Source organism: Meleagris gallopavo, chromosome 1, assembly GCF_905368555.1.
Source record: "Meleagris gallopavo chromosome 1, MGAL_WU_HG_1.1, whole genome shotgun sequence".
Classification (NCBI taxonomy): Eukaryota; Metazoa; Chordata; class Aves; order Galliformes; family Phasianidae; genus Meleagris; species Meleagris gallopavo.
Window position 1 is genome coordinate 67,276,738 of NC_139404.1, and position 25,661 is coordinate 67,302,398.

At 42.9% G+C, this 25,661-nt stretch overlaps 1 protein-coding gene across 3 annotated transcripts in view; it reads right to left on the reverse strand.

Moving 5' to 3' along the window:
* Window positions 1–25,153, reverse strand: part of ITPR2 (inositol 1,4,5-trisphosphate receptor type 2) — a 263,980-nt gene extending 238,827 nt beyond the window's left edge. For 2 of the 3 annotated variants that reach the window (XM_085231974.1, XM_085231957.1), the window contains exon 1: window positions 2,571–2,626. In XM_085231974.1, the coding sequence (XP_085088100.1) occupies window positions 2,571–2,611 (41 nt within the window). In that variant the 5' untranslated portion in view covers window positions 2,612–2,626. Of the gene's footprint in view, window positions 1–2,570; window positions 2,627–24,863 lie in introns of those variants that run through there. The other variant, XM_085231963.1, reaches the window with a different exon arrangement.
* Between the last annotated feature and the right edge of the window lie 508 nt (window positions 25,154–25,661).

The window sequence follows — 25,661 nt, forward strand, 5'->3', positions numbered from 1 at the left end:
AGTCAGTTCTCAAGGTGATCCTCAGAAATTTTTGATGAAATTTCACTCTTCCTGTGCTTCATCCTTGACATGTACGTCTGCCAAAAAGTGGTGACATGAGTAAGGCATGATCGTGAAGCAAAGTTTACTTCCCTGGTAAGGTGGGGATTTTGAAAGTCTGGTTAAGAGACATGATCAGATTTTTGAGCTGCATGTCTGATTGCAACTCTACATGCTCCATTTGAAAATTTGCAGGTATTGTATTTCTATCAACTGAAAATGGTCTCTCAAACATAAATTGATGACTTTTTTTTTTTTTTTTTGCAATCTTGAAATCTATTCTCAATCTCCTTTATCAAAATGGAAAGCACAGCTACGTATTCTTCACTGTTCACAGGACTATGTACAGCCAACGTATCAAAATGCATACAGTTATGTGCCATCACTTGAGTCAGCATTGCACAGCCCTGCTTTCAGTCACACAATGCTAACAGTGCACTGATGGTTTGGCTGTTGCTGAATGATGGGCACGTGTCTGGGGCCACTTCACAGGGAACAGTGCAGGGTGGGGGGCGGCTGCATTGCTAGCTGTGCTGGGCTGCAGGTTGGACATGCCCAGTTTATAGGTATGAATCATATATGCTGGACGAGCCATTCAGATTACCTCACACAGGCTAAAGGTGAACATACCACAAGTTTCCAGAAACTTGCTGCTGTAGCATAAGGGTCAAGGAATGTCATACAGCAACATTCCTAGAAAAATTTTTCACAGTGATGAGTTACTTTAAAATTACTACTGGGATACAATCACATTCTGGTAAAACAAAAAGTAAATGTCAGAAAAAAGATACTATGCTAGAAAAGTGGCAATGATAGATTTCATGAATTTTAAGGCTCTTTCATAATGTTAGGTGTCTTTTAATTGTCTGGAACAGCAGCCACGTAACCTATATTCATTTAACCTGCTTCTGTAGTTATGCCTTCAATTTTAAAAAAAATACTGCTCAGAACGTTATTTTCTCTCTTTCTACCAACAGAGAGACCTTCATGTTTCAGGGCTACTATTACTAAGTACTTAGTAATTGAAAATAACACACAAGAGAGGACAAAAAACACTATCCTATGCACTCTCATACATGTAACTACCCTAGGTTTATGTGCCTAACTTGTCAAAAAACAGAAGAGCACTACTGATGTCTAATTATTGTTAACACACACAGATGTGCAGAACTAAGGTTGGTGCTTTACATATGTATTTTATCCCTCTAACAAACAAAGCCAGAGTGTGTTAGACCGAAAACACTTCCTCTCTGATTGCTCAGCTTTTATTCTCATAGTTCCTGTTACATTATCATTTCACTGATTTTTCTCAGCAGCAGGAACAGGGGACAACGTTGACAACAGACGTCAGCAAGAGAAGCTGGACATTTTAATTGCTAGTGGTGCTGGGCATTTTAATTGCCAGTGGAGCCGAGGCCAACCTTTGTTCAGCATCAGCTCACAAATCATGCTGAGGCTACATCCCAAAGATTTGATCTCAACACCCTTTCATGAGTGAAGAAGCAGTCCTCAAAGCCTCCCTTTCCTCTGCTCCACAGCCGTCCCTTTACACACACCACCTTCGTACCAGAAATATCCCTCTGGAACACCTCCCACTCAAAGCACTTCTCTCCTTCTCCTTCCTCACAAAGCCTGTCCCGCACTCCCCACATCCCAGCATGCAGTGCCCACTCAGGAAGAGAGGTGCAAGTCATACTACTAAGGAACCAACCAATAACAAACAATAGGTTATTAAAATTTTGCTGCCCTGGAAATCAAGCATCAAATACCCAAGTGCCAAAACAATCAGGTCCACCCAGTTTTTTGCCAGATCCACCCACTTTTCATTTCATTTCTTCTCTTATCAAGCATCTGGGTCAGCCCACTTCTTGCTTGCCTCAAGCAGTCTCCTGCCAAAACTCTGGAGTTATTATACCTCACCCTTCCCAAGATGTGAGTTCATACTTATTTTCTGACGACCAATCCTGATTCAAATGATTTACAGCTTTATGATTTAACTCCACGGTATGAAATTTGTCCTTTTTCCTGTCTCCTTCCTCTCCAAAGCTTGATTTTTCATTCTCTTCATATCTGCAATCTTTCAGGTTCTCCTACATTAACCCCAAATGGCACCGAAAAGCAAAAAGGATCCTAGTCTAGTGCCAGATCTGGAGGTTGGTGGCCCTGCCTGTGGCAGGGGATTTGGAACTTGATGATCCTTGCAGTCCCTCCCAACCCAACCCATTCTATGATTCTACCTCCCTTGCACTTACAGTGGGGCTATTAAGCTCCTGTACCATTTGGGAAGACTGCACATTAAAAATTCCTCTCAATCACCATACACAATATTTACACAATAAATGCACAGCGTGCCAATGAGGCACAGCAGCACAGAGAAAAAGTCTGACTCTTGCTTGCCTCTAACTTTTGTAATTTTACTCTTCTTTTTGGGAACAAACCTTAGTTAGTACAAACACAAATCACAGGTTGAAAGAAGCTATTAAATAAACACCCCAACTCCAGGAAAACTATCAAACAAATCTTCTATATACCTAAAATATTTCAAACAGCTGATAACTTCATCACAAGCCATCCTTAGTGCAAAACAAGAATATGGGTGCATTTTATCCCAGTTGCACAGACACGAACACTCAGCCATTCCTACCATGCTGGAACATGCTTGTGTTGGTTACTCGGGGTTGTACTAACAAACACCAAGGAGACAGAGGGCACAAAGAATGGTACCAAGCACATACTGGGAAATGGAACAACAGCATGCAAGCAGGCAGTGCCAAAGCTGAATTAACAACTGCACTAGCAAGCAGCCATAAAGTTTATTCCTTATCTCATATATCCTCGTAACTGTACCTGCAGGCTTACATGTCAGAGGGGAAAAAAGTTTTGCCTGTTCAATTAAGTACTGCAGCTATAAATCCTGAATGTCACTTTGTCGTTCTTTTGTACTGTATTATATCCAGTCTTACTCCTAGCTTCAGAAACCCATGCAGTAGAATCTGTCCATTTTATAGCTATATTTATTTTTAAAACATTGTGTAAATTACAATAAATAACAATACAATTAAAATAATTGGTAACAATAGAACACAGTGCTACTTGGAGGTTGCAGTGCAGGGGAGGAAACATGATTCCTAGATTTTAGTCTCAGTTCTGCCATTTTCTTAGCCAGCATAATAGGGAAGTCATTTAAGCACAAGGAAAATGGCACTGAACTTAACTGGGGCATACTTACCTTGCCAAGGAACTAAGCATTTGTACTTTTTAGCGGTACAAAGCATCCTTATTTACTGTTGTCAAAACGAGGCCTCAGAACCAGCAAGGGGAAGAGGAGAAGACAGGCACCTCCAGAGGGCAATATCAACCTTTTCTAGCATGGATGTGCAGAATAGGAGGATGAAACACCTTCTGGACACAAACTCTCTCTCCCTCTTGCCTATTTGCTGCTTGTGATACAAACTGTTTCTAAAGACTCCAATCACCAATGTGTGGTAGGAACAAAAGAGAAAAATCTTTCCGTTTCAATGAAGCTTGCTTGGCTAGGACATTTATGAGGGACCATCTTAGTTAATTACACACAAAATAAAGAAGGTAGAGAGAACTGTACAAACAATTAAAATTTTGTTAACAATGGAAATGTGATCATTTCAAGAAAAGACTTTAGAAAGTGAAACATTATATAAGCAAATCCAAAAAAGTCATCTTCTGCTTATCAGCTGTGCTACACCATGTCTGAAGTATTATCCCACATAAAGTGTATATATATAGCCTAAACTAGGCTTTATATTCATGTTCTTCTGGGCAGAGGCCACATACCACCAATGTCCCTGAGAATCTCCAAATATTCCCTTTACTTCTTATAGGAGCATCCAAAACATCCTTCACCAGAGTTTTTAAATTTTATCAAACTTTGGTGGCTCTTCTACTTAATCTTTACTCCTACTAGCAACATACCGAATGCAAAATTGTAATGAGTTCAGGATTTGGCCCAACACAAACAGGGTGCTATGTAGCTTAAGTAGCTTAAGAGCTACTTAAACGAACTGTTTTAACTCCACTTGTTTACACATTATAATTACCCAAAACACGTCTGCAGCTCAGTCCTCTCAATGTAAAAAAGCATGGCTGAAGCAAAAGTATGACGTGTGTAGACAAAGCACTCATTAGAAGCACTGACACTGTGATGACCACTAATTACTAGCAGGATTTTCAGTAGGCAAACTTACATCTTTACATGAATTTTTAGGCATGTAATTCACAAATTAGTCATTGTCAGGCCAAGAAACTTACATCTCTACAGTACGTAAGTGATTTCAGAAAGAGCTCCTATTAACAGCATATCTGGTCTCAAAAGCAGGCAGGCATGCAGAACTTGTTGAAAGGTTAGCTGTTCAGCCCCAGGCAGCAAAGTAAAAATAAAAAAAAATCATATTAACAGAAATTCTGCATTCAACTCATACCAGAAGAATTCATGCTTTTTATTCAGCACGGTCTACAGCTGCAACGCACATTTGTGAGCATCCACTTGAAAGGTCCGTTTGAAGAACCATGTGCTAATGGAAGGTAGCAGAAAGGTTGAATTTGCCACAGTTAACGCTATTTAACGAAATAGAAAGGTTTACTCAGAAAAATACTGTTGAGAAGAGCCAACACCAGTCAAGAACGTAATCACTGAAAATGGTAATTAAGGTATTCACACCTACACATCAGAAAGGCAACTCATTATATAAACAGTGAAGAAGCAAAGGGAGAGAATTAGGACACTCATATTTAGATGAAATACTCCGATGTAAAAACATCGCTGTTTAACTAGAGAAGCCATTCTCAAATGCTGCACAGCTCAGCAATTTTTGTGACAATAATATATGTAATTATGTTTTACTCTATATATGTAAATACACAAAACACACACATGTGCAAACATAACCAGGAATCTAGGTCCTAAACACCACATTGTGTTTTTTTCATCTTGTACCATGAGAGTAATAACTCTGTCATTTCATAAAACTGCTCGCGTAAAACATTTATGTACCAAAACGCTGACCAAAGCCCCATTTTCCAAACTTGGTTACATGTCAGGAATCAAAGAAGGATCTACTTGATTTCAGAGGCCTTCAGATGGTGACAAGTCCAGAGCTAGCGTAAACATGTAATTCCATGGAAGTCAGTCAAGCAGCACTATTTGACAGCAACAAGGCACCTGTCCCAGTACTTTTAATATTTGTTCTTCGGTGTGTCATGGCTCAGCTGTCCCAAGGCCTCTCCTCAGTGCAGATGAGCACTATTGTGCTGCCACCCCAGGACTCGTGACATTAGTTTTGGGAATAAATCTGAGCTTGACACCAGGACACAAACCTTGCCCAGGCACGACCTTACTGAGAAAGCAGTGCTCTGGAAGCACACCATAGATCAGTATTTTTCAGACAGAAGAACACAGCTCACAGTTGAAGTGTTAGAGCCTCGAGGTAATTCAGTAGGTAAATCAGCTCCCAGAATCCCACTGATGGTTTCAGCACTGACTTCTGCCTGCAGGGATGAGGACTTGGCTCACAAGATCTGTCTGAAAGAGGTCTTTTCATTCTTTGATATGTGTCCAGCTCTCATTGATGTTAATGAGAATTATGCAAAGCTATTAAAGCATAAGAGAACACTTTACATCAACACGTGTTCCAATTTTCTAAACAAAAGGTGTTTTTTTTAATTTTCATTTTGCAATGATAAATGTTTACAAATCTTTGCAGCTGGGCCAGGTACTCCTGCAGATTTCTCTTTGCTTTTCTGTTTCTTTGGCACAAAACAAACAAACAAGCAAACAAACAAGACTTCCAAACAAAAAACAGCTGGAAACTTACGGTTACTTTTACTTGTTTTTAAACTAAGTGGAACCAGTTTCCCAGTGGGACAGATCATTTTGGGAGCTGTTCCAGATTATTTCAGAGCTGCTTTACCAGTAGCTGGGAGCAGCTCTCGAAGCATTTTGCCACACCTACACCCAGCCTGTACCTGCTCGCTTAAAAGAAGTTACATGCAGCAGCGTGGAGCAGCAACCAATAGAGAAAGTGGCAGGAAATGCTCCTTCCATATGGTGAAGCAGCTGGGAAGTGGAAGAGTCAAGAAACGGCAGCCATAAATAAGATGGCATGACAGCAATACAGCAATTTCTGAGGAGGTCTGCAGGTATTGAAGGAAAAGCTGTAGAAGGACCTAGTACATTGCAGTGCTGGTCATGAGAATCTTTCATAACTAGGTTTTTAATATGGAAAAATGCCGTAATAAGCAGATTCCTACCTCAGAAACGCTTTGGTCCTTTCCGAAATTGACCTCACTGTGAGCAGGAATCCATTTTGGCTTCAACGCAGCAAGGCTATCCTTACAATAGCAAATCAAACATGCCCAAGAACGTTCCCAGGCTCTGAGTCTAAGTGGCACAGGAAAGCCCACATCTATACCAGCAGGATCGCGTGCTGAAGAGAGGGTGGGGTGGTCACACTCTCCACAAGCTTCCAGGAGCCCTCCAGTCCCTGCTCCCATACAGGTCTTGGTGACAGCATGAGCACAAGTGCCAAGATCATGCCACGAGCCATGCAGGCAGGTCACTGCTACAGATGCCTGTGAGCTCATGTTAATTTATTAATACTGATGCAGGAAAAAGGTTTTTGGACAATGGTCTCATTCTTGACCCAGAGTTTCACTTGTGCTCTCAGAGCCAACAATATTTCGCTGAACAGGGACAGTACTTTTATCAGCACATAAACATCAGAGCAGCAATTGCTGAGCACTGAACAAAGCTGACTCGCAGGCTATGCTGTCAGGTGTCCAAATGTTATATCACCTCCTGAGGTGTGTCTTAACAACAAGCTTTGTTACAAAGACATGAATTTGGCCTTTTACTGGAAGGCTCTCCAGTTTTGCAGCATTCTTTTCAGCTGAACCAAAGCGTTTCAAGGTCTCTTCATACAGTTTATTCTGACACCGTAACAGAGGAAAAATGCCTGCAAGTAATCACTTTCTGCTCAGAGAACTGGAGTTCTGGATCGCTTACACACAATAACCGGGAATTAAGTGGCAAGCAAATAAACCACATCTTCTACAAAAGCTTACACTTCAGTGATACAGCCAGTGGAAGAATGGAATCCACTCCATTTTGCCTTTCAAGTGTATTTCTGCTGTGCAAACATTTCTTTACACTTACATTACGATCCTACAAAATCCACATTTTTAACAATGCAAGCCACATTTTACCTGAGGAAGCTCCAGGACAAGGAACATGTTTCATTTTGGAACAGACCTCAAAGCTCTGTTATTCTCAAGCACAATCCAGGCATGCAATGATGCACCTTCTCACTCCTATGCCAAAACATATACATCATAAACCAAAGAGAAATCAGCTGTAGGTTACAACTAAGTCATGTTACAAATGTTTTTAAGGCAATTGATTCTAGAAGAACTAAGAAGATAGCATACATTTTATTCCAAGTCTTTTTATCTCTTTATCTCTTCTAATGGCTTATATCTTGATGCTGTATGAATATATATATATATATATATGTATACATACACACACACATATAACTCTACTTTCACTGAACAAGAAAAGAGCATGCGTTTCTTGCTGTCACTTCTCTGCTGAGAAGTATGAAGAATGGCCGTCAGGCATTCAAGTTCAAAACCAGAATACCAAGAGAACAAATCCACACATGATTACTTCTAAATCTCATGATTTTTCAAACCAATCTCTTCAGTTTGTGGGGGATCTGACTCATAATTTTCAGAAACAAACAGGAAACACTGCAGACATCTCCAAGTATTTCCTCTCCACCCCGCCACCGGCCTTGTCTTTTACCTCACTTCTGGATACTTTTATTATCCCTTTCACCACATCAGCAATGAAACAGCACTGTTCTCTACAGTACCCAGACATGCAAGAGCTTTCCTTCTCCTGCCCAAACCTAGGGCAGAGGTGCCCTTCCTCCCCATGGTGTGATGAGCCACTTTGAGTCCTCCACAATGGCAGGTGAGAAAGCCAAGGAGCTCCACCACACATCGCTCTGCTGCAACCACAGTACCTATAAAGGAGTATCAGGCAGGTACCACCTTGGTGGTACAGTCCAACAGAGAGCTGCCTCATCTGACTGCCCAAGGGAGCCCAAGCAACCAGCAGCAGCATGCGCAGCCTGTCAGAGGAGTAAACTCGGCCTGTCAGTCCCCAGTGGACCACTGAGGGCTTGGAGCAGTGGAACAGGATGAAAAGGTGCTACAAAGTAATGTGCCGGGAAGGCTTTTTTACATCACTGGGTTTACTGCAGTGCTTCCTTTCATTGTATATGCAGAAAAAAAAACATTTCCCTTTCTCCATTCACCATCGTAACCTGTCACAACAGCAGGCAGGCAGTGGCTGCGTGAGCCCAGCCAGCAGGAGGCATGGCAGGGGATGGAAGCCAGGACAAGCTTGACAGCACCCCAGGAAAGAATCCTGAGCTGCAACCTGTAGGAAAGCACGGGAGATTTTTTGGCTGGCCCCCTGCTAAGCAAGTCCATCACATTCTGCAGTGAAGGAAAAGGAGGTAAATAATATTAACAGCGATGGGAGAAGAAAGGAAATAAACTGGTTTGCCAAAGACTACACAGCACCATAGGGAAGTGAACTAAGGTCAGAACAAAGTGAGTGACAGTAAGTGGCCATTATCACTGGCTTTTGTTACCATCAACTTTCGAACTCAACAAATTGTTGCAAGATAATCTCTTCCAACCTCCCTCATCCTATGAGCAGTTGGGACCTGATGATCTATCCACGACTCCTCCAAACAAGGCTATTCTCTGACTATAAGGACCCTCACTCAGTGTGATAGGGACCATGGAGGCATACATTAAAATCCTATTTACTTCCCTCTTCAAAGATGTCAGTTACCTAGGGCCACTCTTTACTATTTTTCAATAGAATAAATAAGTAAGTGTGATACATTTTAGAGGCCATTCCCAGAGGAACTTGTTGCACTTTTCAGGACACATTGTTTATTCCATCTCTTCCTATAGGTGGACAGTATTACAGGTAATTGCAGGCAAGCCTAAGACCCTAAGGTCTCCTTAATGACAATCTTAAAAATGGTGCAATCCATGCCATCCTGGCTCCAACGATGTCTTTGAATAATAGCAGCAATGCTGCCCTGCTGTTGGACACTTTCCCTGCAAGGGTAACCTGCACAAAAGAGCATACCAAAGTTCAAATCTAGTTTCAAGTTATACAAACCAATTGGTGTACACAACTCCTGTTTAAAAAGCTCTGTTAAACTCAATCTAACATTGTGCAATGATATTCAGCAGAGAAAAACCATTCTAACCTTTTCCTTATCGCTCCACAGGCCTCCTGGACTGCTACACATTATCACAAGTTAATTCACTGCCTGGTACATTAAGATTAGAAACCTGCTCACTGCCTTAGCTACAATTCCCTATTCATTCGTGCATAATAAATATCAAATACTCAGCTATAAACTGATCTGAAGAGATAGTACATCACCCCACCCCAAATCAGCTCCATTTTTATCACCTTTCCAGATTTCATTACACAATCACAAAGCCAAGCAAGTATCTCTACAGTGCAGCTTTGTGTATGGTTATACAGTTCTTTCTCCTAGTCAAACAGCGCTGCATTGTCTGGGATAATCTCAACCATTCACATAAACAACTTGTCTGCTATATTTTGATTAACGCTTCCTTTTATGAGGACATTGAGATGCTTCAGCCTGAGCAGCACAAAGTCTGGCCTTCTGCTACAACAGATCTGCTGGACTCAAGCTTTTTCTTTGACTTGGAAATGCAGCTGACAGCCTTGCCCCACATACCTCTCTGAAGCAGAACTCTATTATTTTTCAATTTGACACACAGAAACAAAATGGCATTGGCTTAGGCGATGGCTGACACTTTTTTGAGTGATACTCATACATCACAACATTCAATAAAAGGACTAAGCTGACCCAAATGCAGGAAAGGGCAAAAGTAAACATCAGGCTTGTTCATTCATTTCAGATTACAACCTTTCAGAGGCTGCTGGTCTCCAAGCAACAGCAGACTCAGCTAGCACAAATCATCCACTAAACTGTTTAAGTATATGAACTCATATTGCTTGGAGAGAGCTAAGAAGCACTCACATAAACTGTTATGATGGTGAACAGTAACATTGCCACCGATAAAAAATAGCTTGCAGAATAAAAGCACATCCATAGGCTTGGTGCTTTGAAAAACTGTTCCCCAAGCAGCCAAGATGGTCTCCAATATCACAGTTTATTCACACACAAATCCTTCCACTGGTACAACACCCTAAATAAGACATCTGTTAAGTTAACAGAGCTGTTAACTCTGCATATAAGCAGATATTAAACCTAAATGAATAATCTTCCTTCAAGAAATGGAAGTGGAGATGAGGATTATTCCTCTGAACTTATGCTGTTGCTTACTACTTTGGCAACTTAAAAGGAGTGCAAATTGCTCCTGCACCTCACGGCATACAGTTCACCGTGCTGGGCTGCAGCTTTGCATTAGCAATTCTGTGAGCTGGAAACAAGCTTGAGCCTCTGTTGTTTCTTTTTTCTAAACCTTATTCTGAAGAGGTCTTCAAATGTATTTTTGTTTATTTTTATCTTTCAAGTTTTTTTTTTTTTTATCTAAGAAATGAGAGCGGAGAACAGCTATTTGTTTGTACATAAAGCTGTGTGGTAATATAAAAGTCTGTATCTAATTTGTCCTGAAATCAGAAAAAGCTATCACAGTACTTATTAAAGTTAAGCTAGCTACTACCAACTAACTTTACAGAGACTTTGTCAGAGTTGTGGGATGAACTTTCAACTGGCATTTGGGTCAGATTCGCTTCTGATCCCCTCAGGCAATGCAAAGCAGCAGACAGCAGCTGATGTTCATCACCTGGAAGAGAACTGATCAGCTGCCACAAATTCCCACTTCCCCCTGCTCTCAATGCACCAAAATGGCAGAACTAAAGTAAGACTTCTCAGCAGCCCCCAGCAATCCCTTCTGGCCAAGATCATTTGAAAGCAATTGCTTCGGTATAAACCAGAAATCCAGAAACACAGAAATTCATCTGGTCACTGTCACCAGCCCAATCAGCTCCGTAGCACTGAGCAAAGAGCTGCTATCCAGGCAGGGTTACAATAGAACCTTGCCCATTGCCTCTTTTTGGAGAGCTCAGGTTCTGCAGAAGCCTTTTGACCACTTATATCTACACTGATACAGAGAACCTGAAAGCTTCTTCCAAGCAATCTTCAGTCCCATCAGTGCACTGTCTACCCAGAAGGTCCCACCTTCCGTCTAGCTGAGTAGTGAAGTCATCAGCCCCTTGAGATAAACCCCTGACATGGGTCAATATCAGAGCATCTCCTCCTCCCTGCACACTAACAGGAAAACAAAGATCATCAGCATTCTGAGATTCAGACTTGATTTTTCAAGCCAGCTGATAAGCAGAAAACAAGCATAATCAGATTGATTCTTCAGTGATAGCAGATGATCATTTGTTATCAACTATTCTGAGTTGTGTGGTCCCCTACCACGCAAATTTCCACTTCAGCACCTTTCCTCCAGCCACACAAACTGCAAGCGCTTTGGCTGAAAGTCAGAGCAGTGTCAGTGGTGCAAAAGATACTCTGAAGTGTGTTCTTGCCAGCACAAACTGCTCTTTCAGGGCTCTTGAGCTCGGTAACGGGGACAAAATGAACTTCCTGTTCTTCCACAACTGACACAGCAGATGAAGTGCTGGGAACGGGGAACCGCAGCAAACCACCTCAGACTTCACAGCCCACAGGCCAGGAGAAAGCACCACTCAGAAAGAGCTACCAGCATAGGGCACTGAATGCATCTCTGGCAGAAGAATTCCATTCCACTTCATAAGGAGAAGGACCAAAAACTCATGGAAGATGCTTGTGGTTCAGCTTATAAAGCACTTCCATACTCTTTCTAGATCCAAAAATGTGGAAGAAAAAGCTGTACCTGTTTTTTTTTTGTTTTTTTTGTTTTTTTGTTTTTTTTCCATAGGAATATTGAGTGCCTTTGTTAAATCCTTAAAATCAAGCACTCAGATCTGACCCATCAAATTATCATCACATAAAAACATCCCACTCTTTAGCAGAAATAGGCAGAATGAGAAATTCCAGAGCTCTCTCAGCAGGTAACATCAAGCACCAGCCCAGATTCCCACAGCAAAAACTCAGGGACCACTCCAAAGGCTGATACCTGAAAACATTTCATCACCCAAGCAAGTCTGGAATTCTATTTGTTTCAGTATACTGAGAGGACTGAAATGTTTGGAAAGAAGAGCTGTCCAGACATTTTCAGTTGTTATTTAATAAAGTGATAAAACACCTCTAGATCTTGTATATCCTCTGCTAAACTAGGATAATGAGATGAAAATTGCTACTGAAAAATGCTTTTTTTCACTCCAGCTTACTGGAAATCTTTCTTACATCTGAACATGAGCTTGGTCACTTTAGTTCATGTGCTTGTCACTGCAAGTTAGACCATTACCACACACCATATCTTAACTACATACAAAAATGAGACACAAAATGCAATCAAGACTGAATTCTCCCTAGTTCATTGTGTCTCACTAATCTCCAGACAATTCTCAGCCTCTGTACATCTTCATGTAAAAATGTGTGCAGGAGATGTTTACATTACCAATCAGGCTTTAATGTTTCCAGTTCAGTGTTTGGTTCTTTGCACAGTCCTTACTGCCCCCAGATATCTTTATTTTAAAGAGATTTGCTTTATATTGAAATAAAACTTCGGAAGTACAATTCAGTGCTCTCACCCACTGCTGGGCATGTTTCATGCAAGCCTACAATCTCAAAGACTTATTGAAATACTTTGAATTTTAAATTTCCCTTTGATCTATAGGCTTACTCTTGACTGTACAAAAATCATGTGGAAAGTTTTCTTCAATTTCCAGTTTTCTTTGGTGCCTGACTTTGCAATTGTCAGGCCACTTCCTGGAACAAGTCGTTGACTATACCAAATGTAACTATCTTGCTAAAGCCAACTCTCAATTCTCCGGCAGAAAGAAAGCTAGGCTCTTCAGCAACAGTCTCCATTGATGCCACAACAAGATTTGGCACCAGGGCTCTCCCTCATCTATCATGCAAACATCACATTTCCTGCACCATTTTCCACATCCTGCTTACACATCACCAAATAATACATTTTTTTCACATCAGCTTTGACTTCTGCAGCCCCTCAGCTCCAGCATTTCCAAAGACACGATACAATGTCTGAAATAACATAACCATGCAACGATGGTACCATTCATTCATTTTCCCCTACCTCCTATGTACTGTCTCACTTCTAAACTCTGCACTTGCCTGATGAGACCAGAAAACTTGATTTTGCCGCTGTGAGAGGAAGCTACACTTTAAGACAATTGCAAGAGCCAATTACTTCCCCAGATTCTCCTTGGGAAGTTTCTGGCTGCTCTGAAGTCCATTCCAGGAAGCCAAACACATTCTTCAGGCAGATGATTCAGGGAGTTTTGCATCTTATTCAGAAGGTTTTGCAAATTATGGGAAGGTAATTTCTTTCTCAGCCATCTCATTTCTTGAAATAACCAATCCTTTGATCTTCTGCCTAAGGCAGTATATGCAGCTAGCCTCCAAAGAGTTCATTTGGATGAGGCACATCATCTCATTCCACCTTGGAAACGGCATTACTACAGTAACCAAAAATGATCTGCAAAATCACTTCTTAAGTCCACAAGACTTTGCAGAGTCTCAAACACAAAACAAAAGTTTCCTCAACTACATTTTGTGAAAAACCAGATCAAGATAACTATAATTGCATTTTTGACCATCCAGTTGACTCACCTTGCTCTCTGAGAATGGCTTTATTGCCTACTTGCTTCCAGGTAGTGGAATTTATTGCAACCACATTAAAGGTTTCACTTTCATCTGCAAGTCACCATTCAAAGCGTTCATTAAGTAGCCTCATCAGATATTAGATTCCTTCTGATTTGTCCAGTTCTTTTTTTCTTCTGACAGATTTATTTTTGTTTTAAACCCAGAAAGCTTTCAGTTGTAGTACTGGAGGTTGTATCAATTCTATATGCTCTCTTTAGATGGTGTACTTTTCTCTATGACTGCTTCTTATACTGTGGCTCCACAAGAACACTGGTCATAAATTTCCACTTTGGAAGTTGGATCCACCACACGATACCAGCTATGAACAGGCACAAGTGATAATGTGAGTTGTGAGGACTTAATGACTACTGAACTGCAGAAAAAAATCTGAGATGCTGCCAAGTATTTTCTTGATCATTTATTTACTACCATTTATTCATGATTCATTATTTTTTAATAGATTCTTGTTTTCTTGGACACAGAAGAAATCAAACACTAGAAATTTCTTTGACTACAGTTTTTAGAGAGGACAGTGCTCAATTGCACTATCTCATTTTCATTTTCCTTGGATCAATGTAGCAGGCATTCTTTTTCTATAACTGAGTTTTTGTTCTTGTTCTTGCAGTTCTATCCACTTGGGCATATATAGTTTGCCCAGTCAATGTTGAACTTCTTTCTATGAAAAGCAATGCCCAAGCTTCTAGGGTCAGCTTTTACTCAGCTGTTACTGGGTATATGTGCTTTGGGTGATGACTTCTATTGCTTCAGCTATATTGTTCCATAAAGGAGGAGGATTTTATGTCATAATTCAATGACAAATGAAGAGCAGTAATTATACTCACTAGTTTCAGTGAGGCTGCACCCAACATACAAGGCACAACAATAATGCCAGCAAGTGTAAAACTCTTTTCAATTCATATTTTTTTCATGTGATAAAACTCATTCTGAGTTTTTGATAAATACTTTTTAAAAGTTTGACACATGGAAACAGTAATGAACCAACCAGTTTTGTCATAGCTGGCTTTCTCCAAGGTTTACCATGAGATAAGCAAACAAACAAAAAAAAAAACAAACAAAAAAGCAATTTAGCATTGAGTATCTTACCAGATCAACATCTATAAAACAGAGAAACAACCCAGAACTTGAAGTCCTGTGTTATATATGACAGTTTGTTAACAACCTTGTGTAAGTCATTCCTCTGCTTACGTCCCATCTCTTATCACAATTCTCTTTAAAAACACTGCAGATCTACAGGGAAAAATCCAGACCAGCACTGTCTCTCTTCCAGCCCTACTGAAGTATAACAACTGTGCGAGGCAGAGCTTAATCACAGCGAACAGTTTAATCTGCCACAGAAAGGAAACAGACAGGTGAAATAGTCCCAAGGCCAGGAGTTTGACTCCACCACTCCAATGTGCAAGATTGCTTCCAGAGAACTGTTGGTAACAGTACTTTACATGTTTTAATATGTCCTGTGTACTACTAGATAGGGAAAAATAAATAAATCTTGCAGTAATCTTGCAGAAAAACCTGTTCAACTACAAAAGTTAATACAGACAGGACTTGATGCCTGCCAGGTCCTGACCTTGTTTTTTTCGCAAGCGATGCCATCACTACCATAAACCAAGCTCACCTCTAACCTGAATTCTTCAGTTGCCCAGGTTGCATACCTTCTGACTTAATGGCCAAATTCTCATTTATCCTCAAGTAATCCTAGAGAGGTCGCCAGGGAAGCAGAAATCTAAACTTGGATATTGTTCAATTGGTATCCTGTTATTAATTGTTTCATAACGTATTTGCCTTTTTTAAGCCTACAGGTGTTCAGGTATAGGGCCTCCTGTCATGGATCTTGGCTCCTATTTTGTTGGTTACTTTTTCTTAGCAAAAGTTTATGTATTATCATAACTAACTGTCATAACTAACCTACGGAAATAAACTGTTATCTGTTCACTTAAAAATAAAAAAATCAATAACCACGAAATTCTGTACGTTTTGTACTTTTATCATTTAAAGGCTATTTTTTTTCTGTATTCTAATAGACTTCATAAACAGCATGCTAGGACAGCAATGACACGTAATCCTGTATACAAAGATACTTGAGAATTTCATTTGAAGTTTAAACTTTCAGTATTCACTGCAACGTTCAACTTCTCTGCCGTGACAGTAAGAAAACCCAAAATATTTATTACAGCAGCTCAATACTTATAATGCCTGTTTAATGTCAAAGCTTAATTTACTAAGTTCTGTCTTCAATCTAAGAAGAACTACAGGCATCGTCCAACCTGACTGTTACATCAGAAAACCTGATTTCTTCTTATATAAGCCAATTTTAAAGCAATGAGATTTCACAGAATTCTTCACTTAGCTTCAACTTTCCAGCTTTCTGCAGAGACAGGCTCACTGCACCCCGTTTTTCCAATCTGGGACATGAGTGAAGTCTGTGGACTGACAACAACATGAGTGACAGATTGCAAGGAAAGGACATCAAACTCAGCTGAAGCTGAAGAGTAAAAGCTACCTTCGAAGAAAATTATAAACAATGCCAGAAATTGCCCAAGATGTCAAAGTTAATAGTATTAAGAGGCAGTTAACCTTTTTCACTTGGTACAGTTGTTTGATTTTTTTAAAATGAAGGAAAAAACATTAACTTACCAAGTAGCCTTAGAACTTTTATTCTTTGATCAGAAAAAATGGAGCTTGCTTAGTGATGTATTTTTACATTTTTCACCAGTCGTATCTAGAAAGATCTGCTCCTAGTGTTTTCAAAACTGATAGTCTTAACTCAATCTATTAGTTTTGCTTACAGCTTTTTTTATTGTTTTTGAACACTAAGAAAATATTAACCAGGCAGAAAAGGTGACTGAGGATATTTTAGCAAAGCACACTGATTCAGTTATCTGGAACAACTGCAGGGCCTGACAGATCTCCAAGTTCAGTCAGCTTTAAATGAGATCAACAAGGTCATGCCTAAAGCTGTGCTCCAGTCGCTGGTGCAGTGAGACCCCCACCTACAAAGCGTGTGCCCTGATACAAAGACAGAAGAAGGAAATTACTATTAAACTTGGGACACTTCTTGCACAACTTTTGTGTGTGTGTGTGTGCGCGTGTGACCATTTGAGGGAGAACAATTCACTTCTGTTTAAATATAAGTTTAGAATACCCAAAATTCATACAGCCCTGAGAGTTGGGACTTCACAAATAATCCCAGATATTGCATTCGGATAAAACTATACCTGTCATGTTCAATACAGCTGCTCCCTAAAGCTGACAAGTTAAACTTTCCAAATAGCTCAAGATTGAAAAGCTACCCAAAATTTCACAGGTATATGTGCTTTGGAGCCAGGCGAAACTCCCCACAGCAAAATGAGACGTCCTGCAGGGTTCCTTGGTGGTTTGTGCCTGCTGGGCTCCAGCTTGCACCTCAGGCAAGGCGATGAGGCAGGGAGGAATGCTAGCACAAGTAAAGAAAAGAAAAGCCCATAAGCTGAGTTTCTGTCTGTTAACCGTGGGCACTTTGGAGTAAAAGTCTGGGGCTTACCGTGAGTTTCAGCAGCTGTTTTCTTATTCTGCAACTGCATGCTTTCAGCTGCCTCTGCAACACTCATTAACTTACATATGTCAGGCTCAGGAAAAAAAAAAAAAAAAAAAAAACTGTTTGAAATTCAAACAAGCTTCTAAAAGAAAATCAAGATAACAAGTCCAAGCGTTGGATCATAACAAGCTTCTGTATTTTGTGATTCATATGAAAAGCTCCAGTTTCAGGGTTTGTTTTGCTTTTAAGTGACATCGATTTTTATCTGCAAGAGGTCAAAGAAGAAAAGCTTGGTTACTGTTTTAACGTTGGCTCCTGCAGTAAGTTCAATTTGCAGTGTCAAACGACAACAGCCACACCTCAATACACTTTTCTAGCTTTCTTCTGCCAGGTAATTTCAAACGAATTTCAACCCCATGTCTTTTGTCACATGGTAACAATCAACCTAAAGGGGCATTTCAAATGAACAGTCTTAAACTTGTTATCTATAAGATTACAGGAATTCATTAAGTATAGCCTTAATTGCTAAGTGCACGTGATGTCCGATGCTTTGGTAACAACTCTGCCATACACTGCAAATATGGAATGGGACTGTATCAGTAAGGGCTGCTTTGTGCTTTTAAAGAGAATTGTGTAAGGTAGCATAGGCAATCTAAAAACTATTCCTACTATTTCTTATCCTGAGGGATTGATTTTGCAACCCAGTCATTCTCCTAGGGTAGGCAGTGTTGTTATGCATTTTCCCAAGCAATACCAAGAGCTCTGAAAAAATAAAATCAAATATTCAGTTGACTGAAACCAGACCAGCCTCAGCACAGACTTCCACCATTTGAAACAGCAAACCAAGCAACAGTACATCAGGCTGCTTGCTTCTATGTGGAATAATCTGAAAATAAATACGACAATTTGCCAGTAGCTTTTAAAGCTACTTTCCAACAGTGGGGGGATACTGGGTCCCTCAACAACTGTTTTTCCTGTGTTTCTGTTCACTTCCACTTTCTTTCCAACAGATGCTGCCTGTTGGACCACACTCACTAGTCTCAGTCCTAACTGCCCATGCACACAGGGTGCCTAGATCTTGCTCTTCTGACTTCTCTACCACCTCACCCTAAGCCAAAGAGCAAAGCTGCGCAGAACCAGCAGAGCAGGAGCTGCTAACTCCAAAGCCATTACGATGGGATAATGGCCAGGGGCAGCTGCCAGCACAGCCCACAGTGTTACAGCAGTCCCAGTAAGATCATTCCCCATCTCAGTGCCTCCAAAAGCCAGGCCAACATTAAGAGGAGCAGAGGAATAGGAGTCTGCCATGCAAGAGGAGGAGCAGACCTCTCGGCTGCACTGCCACTCCAGGCAACTCTCCACACAGTTCTGTACGATCTTTCTTACCAAAAGTCAGGGATAACCAATAGATTTTTACTTATCCTGTTCATGGAAATATTCCTGTTGTTTCATCTGAAACTTTCCACACAAAAAAGTTCATCCCCGGCATGTCTCCCTCAGTAAAAGAAGTCAAGGCACAGCACCACTGCAAACGGTGGGATCCAGGGCATACGATGGGCAAAGTCTGCACATGAATGTACATGTGGAACTGGCTGTTCACTACTTGGGAGGAATCAGATTTAAAATAACGTAAGTGAAGGTTTGAAAGAATCAGCTGTAAGGACTCTGTAACACATTAAAATATTCATCTTCAAATAAGTGACAAAATAAAACACAGACAAGGAAACAAAGCAAAATCCTGAACGATCGATTTCCTTTCCTCATTTTTCCTATGAACACCCTTCATCGAGTGCATCGCAGTCACACCTGAACTCCGCTGCTCCTCCCTTCGTACAAGAAACAGGCTCTTCAGCACAAGCAGACACCAGACCCCCACGTGCACCAGGGGCAGATCTAGCAGCCGTGGGCCCGTGGCTCACCACATAGCTCAGCCCCGTTGGCACTGCGGAACATAAGGCCCAGTGCAATGCCAGCTGCCCAGAGGTGTGAGAGCCCCTCACCGGAGCAATTGCAGATGGAGCCCAGCCTTCCTTCTGGGGCACTTTCAAAACATAGGGTGCCCCTGATTGGTTGTGCTGAGCTAAGACTCTCATTACGCAGAAGGCAGCTCAATACAGCTTAAGTCATACAAATTGTTAAACAATCTTCCCTCTTTACTGATTGCTTCCCACACAGCCCTGTCGAGAACTGCAGGAGCTGTAACAGCCACACCAGTCGTCTCCACTTAAAACTAAGTCTCCTTTTATTTCTATCAGCTTAGGGATAAACTCACTTTTACTTTAAATCAATTGGTTCTTTCCCTACACTCACTTCACTCTCCGCTTCTGTTTGTCCTTTGATAACGAACTCTTTGATCCAAGGATATTACGTTTCAGCATATAGCCTTATTAATCATAAGGCTGTAATTAAAGCTACTCCTGTGCTCCTTCACACTCAAGCTGTGCTCTGTGTGCAGGCAGCATGCCTGGAAGAAGCCGCCTCCCCCAGGATCCATACTTGCTGCATTCCCACAAGAGTGCTTTGTGGGAAGCCCCGTGCCATTGTTTATTTAAAGGAGGCACTGTTGTTTGGGATGAGCATCAAAATAAGTTCATTACAAGCAGCAAAGTTGAAGCAGGGCCCAGTTGTTAATGAGAGGGGATATAATTGCAGAGGAGATAAGCTTTGATACATGTATTGAAATGCAAGGCAGGCGAGACACAGATCTGTATTCATTTATTTGTGCTTATGTGGTATTTATCATATAGTCAATGAAGATATTTAATAATGTATATAATACAGCTCATGCATTAAAAAGTTATCATAGAAAAAAAATACACAATGTAGCTGCAAAGTGGCCCATAACGAGCCAATTTGTGTTCTCAGTTACATCAGCAGACATGGAAAGTAGCTGCAGAATTCAGAATGGTGCTTTTGCACTAGGATGATGAGAAAGAAAAAGTATTTCTGAAAACGCTAAGCCTGCAAAGCAGAAAAGATATTAAGACAGAGAATCAAACTGAGAAGTTTCATCAAGAGGCACCTCTGTAACAAAACGCAGCAGTGCTTCTGCCCACAGGAAAGAGGAAATTCAGCTTCCCTCCCTGCTCCACATATTACTATGTTCTGTATGTATCAGAGTTAAATTATGGTTATTCCAGTTATGCCACTTTCACTTTCTTCAGGCTTTTTATTCTCTCCCGACTAATTACATTTTGTCAGCTGGCAAAAGAAAGAAAAATTTGCCGTTAATTAAAGGACATATACAGTGCTCCTCAACCATAGCTTTCAATTTCAGGCAGTGTAAGAGAAGGATGGGAAAAAAAAAAGTACACTTAAGAAAATACTACACTGGCGTGTTGTAGCATCATCAGTAACTACATCTTTTCTCTTAGCACCGTTTCTGAGGCCAATAAGACAACATATGTATATATATATAAAACACATATATAAGACAACAATACGTAAGTTCAGCCAAGTGAGAGAGGCCGCCTGAGACAAATGAGCGCTAAACTCAAGAAAACGAGCTGGGAGTTGGATTCGATGATACCTGCAGGTCCCTTCCAGCTCCAGATATTCTGTGGTTCTATGAAATCACAGATTTTTTTTGCTGCTCATTAGAAATGCTTGCACCACGCTGCAGGCAGCCCCTGCTGCGTCCCCCATTAACCACATTCAGTGAGGTCTCTATGGCCCTGCAACGCAGCGGCTGTGCAGAGGTGAGCCAGAAACACAGCTACTCACATTGACCGGCAGCCCCATTGTCAAACTTCCCAGCAGCTGATGCTGGCTTTTGTGGATATTTACTTCTTTTCCGCCTCCCCAACTGAGAACATATTTTCCTCTCATTGTACAGAAAGGTGATTAGTCAGTAGCTCCAATTCCCAGCACACATCAGTGCCCACACTTACTGCCAAAGCACTGGGAAGGTGGTCCCAAGGCCCAGACACCACTGTAAGAGAACCTGTGATACCTGGATCCATCACCTGGTTCTGCCACATATTACCTCTAGGACATAAAACCTCGCACTGTGCAGGAGCTGAGATGCTCTTAGAGTGTAAAAATGAGAGAGAAAAAAACGCTATTAGCGTTATTCAGTAATCCAGTACAAAACCTATTTTGAAATGGCAGAAAAATTACTGGGTGCAAATTCCTTTTCTCAAACACTGTGAAGGGATGACCAGTTTGTATACACAGAAGCATTCTCCTTTTTAAAAAAAGGAAGCAGAGAAAAAGAAACAACTCAAACCTTTGGGATTGGAAAAGTCTGATTACACATCACCAGCATCTCAGAGCAGCACCCGATCCAGAATAAACCCAAACTCAAACAACAAAAAAAAAGTGCAGGCAATTGCTTGAACCTCTGTACCTCAGGAATCTGAAGCCTGCAGCATCCAACAGAGAGTGCTGAGCTTTAAAACCCTCTCCAAGATGTCCCAGAAGTGCTCCTGTTCACTTGGATCTACAGCCTGCAACATCCTTCTGAAGAGGCATTCATTTATGCTTCTTCAAAACCTCGCCACAACTCTATTCCACAGATTAAAAAAAAGAAGAAGAGTTAGGAGTGTGCTGCCTCACTTCCCTGCCCTTGCCCCTGCCCCCAGCCGGCACTGACTCGAGATGCGGAAGAGACATTCAGTTTCCTCTTCTGACTATGGGATCACATCTGACAGCAGAGCCTTTGCTCTGTGCTTCACCCAACAGCTGTTTATAGTAAACAGAACAAAAGCCCTGCGCCAAGGACAGGAAGGCAGGTTTCTCTCAGCCCAGAGAAGTGCCCAGCCTTTTGGGTCCTACTCCTAGAACCTCGCTGCCCCAGCAACTCCCAAAACCTTTTTTTTGCAGCCAGAGGTGTGCAGAGGCACTGCTGCCTTCACAGCACCCCCAGGCATGCTCATCTGGACACAGGGCAAGGAGTTCTGGTCCCCAGATGCCAAACAAGGGAGGACCACCAATCTTCCTCCCTGCTCAGCAGGAAGGTTCCCATGCTCATGCTCCAGCAGGTATTAAGCAGAGCATAAGCTCAATCTGCACAGCTCAACTTCATCTTTCCTTTGGATTTAAGTTTCATGAAGAAAACTGAGCACATGACCATTTATGCATCAGCAAGCAAGCAAAAAATACTCCTCTATGCAAGAAACCCAGCCTTTGCCTGGATCTTCATCTCAGTCCTAATCTGTTTGAATAATGCCACTTTTACATGGGTCTCCCCAGCCTGGAGAGGTGCTGTGTGCAGCTTTTTACCTTATTTATAGTGTGGCCTCACTCATGCTTTGTTTAAGAAACAATTAGCCTTTGACAGCTTAAAATAAACAGCACTCTTTCCCTGCTACAGAGCCACTAGATTCAAGCTGGATTTAAAGTTCTTGCAGCTACAGGAGATTGATGGACTGCAGAGTGCGAGCCACAAGCTGGTTTGCCCTCCTTTCCTTGACCTTGACAAGATGGGGACATCTCCACACAGGTGCTGGCAGAGCAGAGGACCCGCAGTAAGCAGTCCAGCCACAGATGCACAGCAAATGTGTGCAGAGGTGAGCTGGGCAAAGCACTTTCCTGGCCTTACTGGTGCTTTCTTCCCTGGACTAAATGGTCTCTTGCTTGGCTACAGCCAGCCCAAAAGCAGTGACTGCACTGGCTGGCACAGGTAACAGCACCTGGCAGCACCTTCAATGTCTGCCCAACTCCTGCACCACCAGCAGAGGGTCAGTGCTCCCACTTAGAGGGCATGGAAGTATTCCACTGGCAGTTTCGCTTCTCCTTTGGAGTCTTCAAGCTCCTCAGCTCCAAACCACAGCCATCTTTGGATGCTGGGAGCACAGGATGCTGAGGAGCTGCCAGAGCTGCCTTGTGTTCCTGAAGCCCTAAAGGAGAGACACACACAGATAACCTGCCTCATCCCAGAGGTGTCCACCAACTGGGTCAGCTTGCTTTTACTACAGGAAAACCTGGAGAGGTATTAGTGAGGGCATTAGCCCAGGCTCAGTAACTTCTCCTGCAGAAGAGTTCCCTCGTACCACAGGCAGACCACAGCCTTGGCTTCCTGTCCATAAAGCTGGGATGAACACTCTGCCCTGGCTCCTGGAGACAAGAGGCTCGGAAGCCACCAGGTAATTGAATGCAACAGTGAGACAGAGACCAGCTACTCAACAACAAACCATGCCGACAGAGAAACAGAGGCTAAAGGAATAAGAAACAATAACCAGCGGTTAGCAGCAGCAGAAAGCAAACATTTTCAGATAGGATTTAAAATTACAAGAGTCAGCAAAACAAAAGGGGATGTGAGACACGATACAGACAATCACAGATAGAAAAGGCATGAAATTAACAAATAGAGGAACAAACCATAGAAAAATGTTTGTTAACATGAAATGATCGCACACAAGGATAGGAAAAATAGAAAAAATACAGACGACGATGAGCGCTGGCTTCTCTCCAGTAAGGGTACCACAGCAGGTACCCCCACAGTCACTGCTGCTATCCTAACACTGCCCCCACTTGTAGCCCCACTGTTGGGCCTCAAGGGCACCAGTAGCTCAGTGATAGGAGCTGCGCACACCTCACAAACCAAGGATTGACTTCAGCATGGAGAGCATTTGCTTAACTGCAGTTCTGAAGGTACAGCTGATGTCTGACAAGCAAAAACTGCTGTTTAACCTGGGCTTGAGCTGCCTCGTGGACTGAATGGCTTTGATCCATCCCATCAGCATGCAGTTTGGGCATGCTCAGGGACACGCTCACCTTGGCCATGGCACCCAGGCACTGGGACCCTACATCGGGGGATCCTTCAGGGCTGTTGCTGCAGCCACACTGTGCCATGGGTAAAGAACAAGACGGGTGTGCTCCTGGAGGCTCCTGTGTGGGATCCCCAGGGGCAATCAAAAGCACGCATAGAACCCCAAGCATGCAGGAGAGGGGCAGCACTGCATCTTTCCATCCTGCACAGAGGAAACGCAGCTCGTGGAAGCAGCATCCCCACGGCACGGAGCATCTGGTTACGAGCGGCTGTTTATCCCCTACCGCAGGGAAGACCCCGCCGGAAAACGAACGAGGAGGGGCACGCTATTCAACTAAAGAGCAGCAAAGCGCTCTCTCAAGTTTTTGTCCTTTCTCACCTTTGCAGCGAATCACGAATATATTAAAAATAATAATAGTTAGAAATAAGTCAATAAATAAATAAATAAGAAACACTGCAGCCGCGGCCGCGAACACGGCGCACACGCGGCACTCGGGCCGGGACGCTCCGGGTGGGCTGCGCCGGACAGAGCAAAGCCGAACCGGCTGCGCGGAGCCGGGCCGCGCCGCTTGCGCTCCCCGCTGCCCCTCTCCTCCTCCGCACTTCCTACTTTCCCCGCTCCGCCAAGCGCCGCGCCGGGCTGGCAGCGCGCTCCGCCGGCCGCTTCCTGTGCCGCCGCCCGCCCCGCACTCACCCCAGGGTGCTGATGAAGCCGTTGACGGAGCCCTCGGCGTAGAGGGACACGATGTCCCCGATGTACAGAAAGCTGGACATTTTCTCAGACATTTTGCCTCATTCTCCGTTCATCTCGAGCTCCGCCACCACCCCCGCCCTCCTCGAAGCCAGAAGACACCGGGGGAGGCCGGAGGAGCGCGGCGGAACGGCGGCGAGCGCGGGCCCGGCCGCGGCTCCTGCGGCGCTGACAGGAGCGCGGCACCGCTGCCCCCCGCCGCCCGCCCCGCACCGCCTCCCGCCCGCCTCCCGCCCCTCGCGGCGGCCCGCCCCGGCCTCGCCACATGGCCGCCCGCCGGGCTCGGGGCAGAGCGGGGCCTGGGGCCGAGGTGCAAGGCTGCCCCGGCGCAGAGAGGCGCCCGGCGCGTTGCTGCTCGGACTTAGTGGCATGCTTACTTCTGTGGCTCAAACTTTAGGAACACGAATTCTTGCACCCATATTTTCCCTACAACTCTAATTGCAGGCATGCACACCAGCAGCACTGGTCAACCACTGTTTTTTTTCAACAGATATCTGGGACCTATGAGGAAACAACAGTTCAACCCGCTCAAGTAGCCTGGCCAAATACTATTCTTGAACACTAGGAGTACGAATCTGGTTGCAGGAACAAGCAGGTTGCTGCAAAATGAGGACTAAGCTGAGAGCGCAACGCTTGTATTTCATGTCCCACGCTCACAGATTCCAGCCTTATCTCACTTCTACTCCGAGCAAATATTCTTGGCACCAGAAATGCTGAGTCTTGACATTAAAGTTAGAAGGA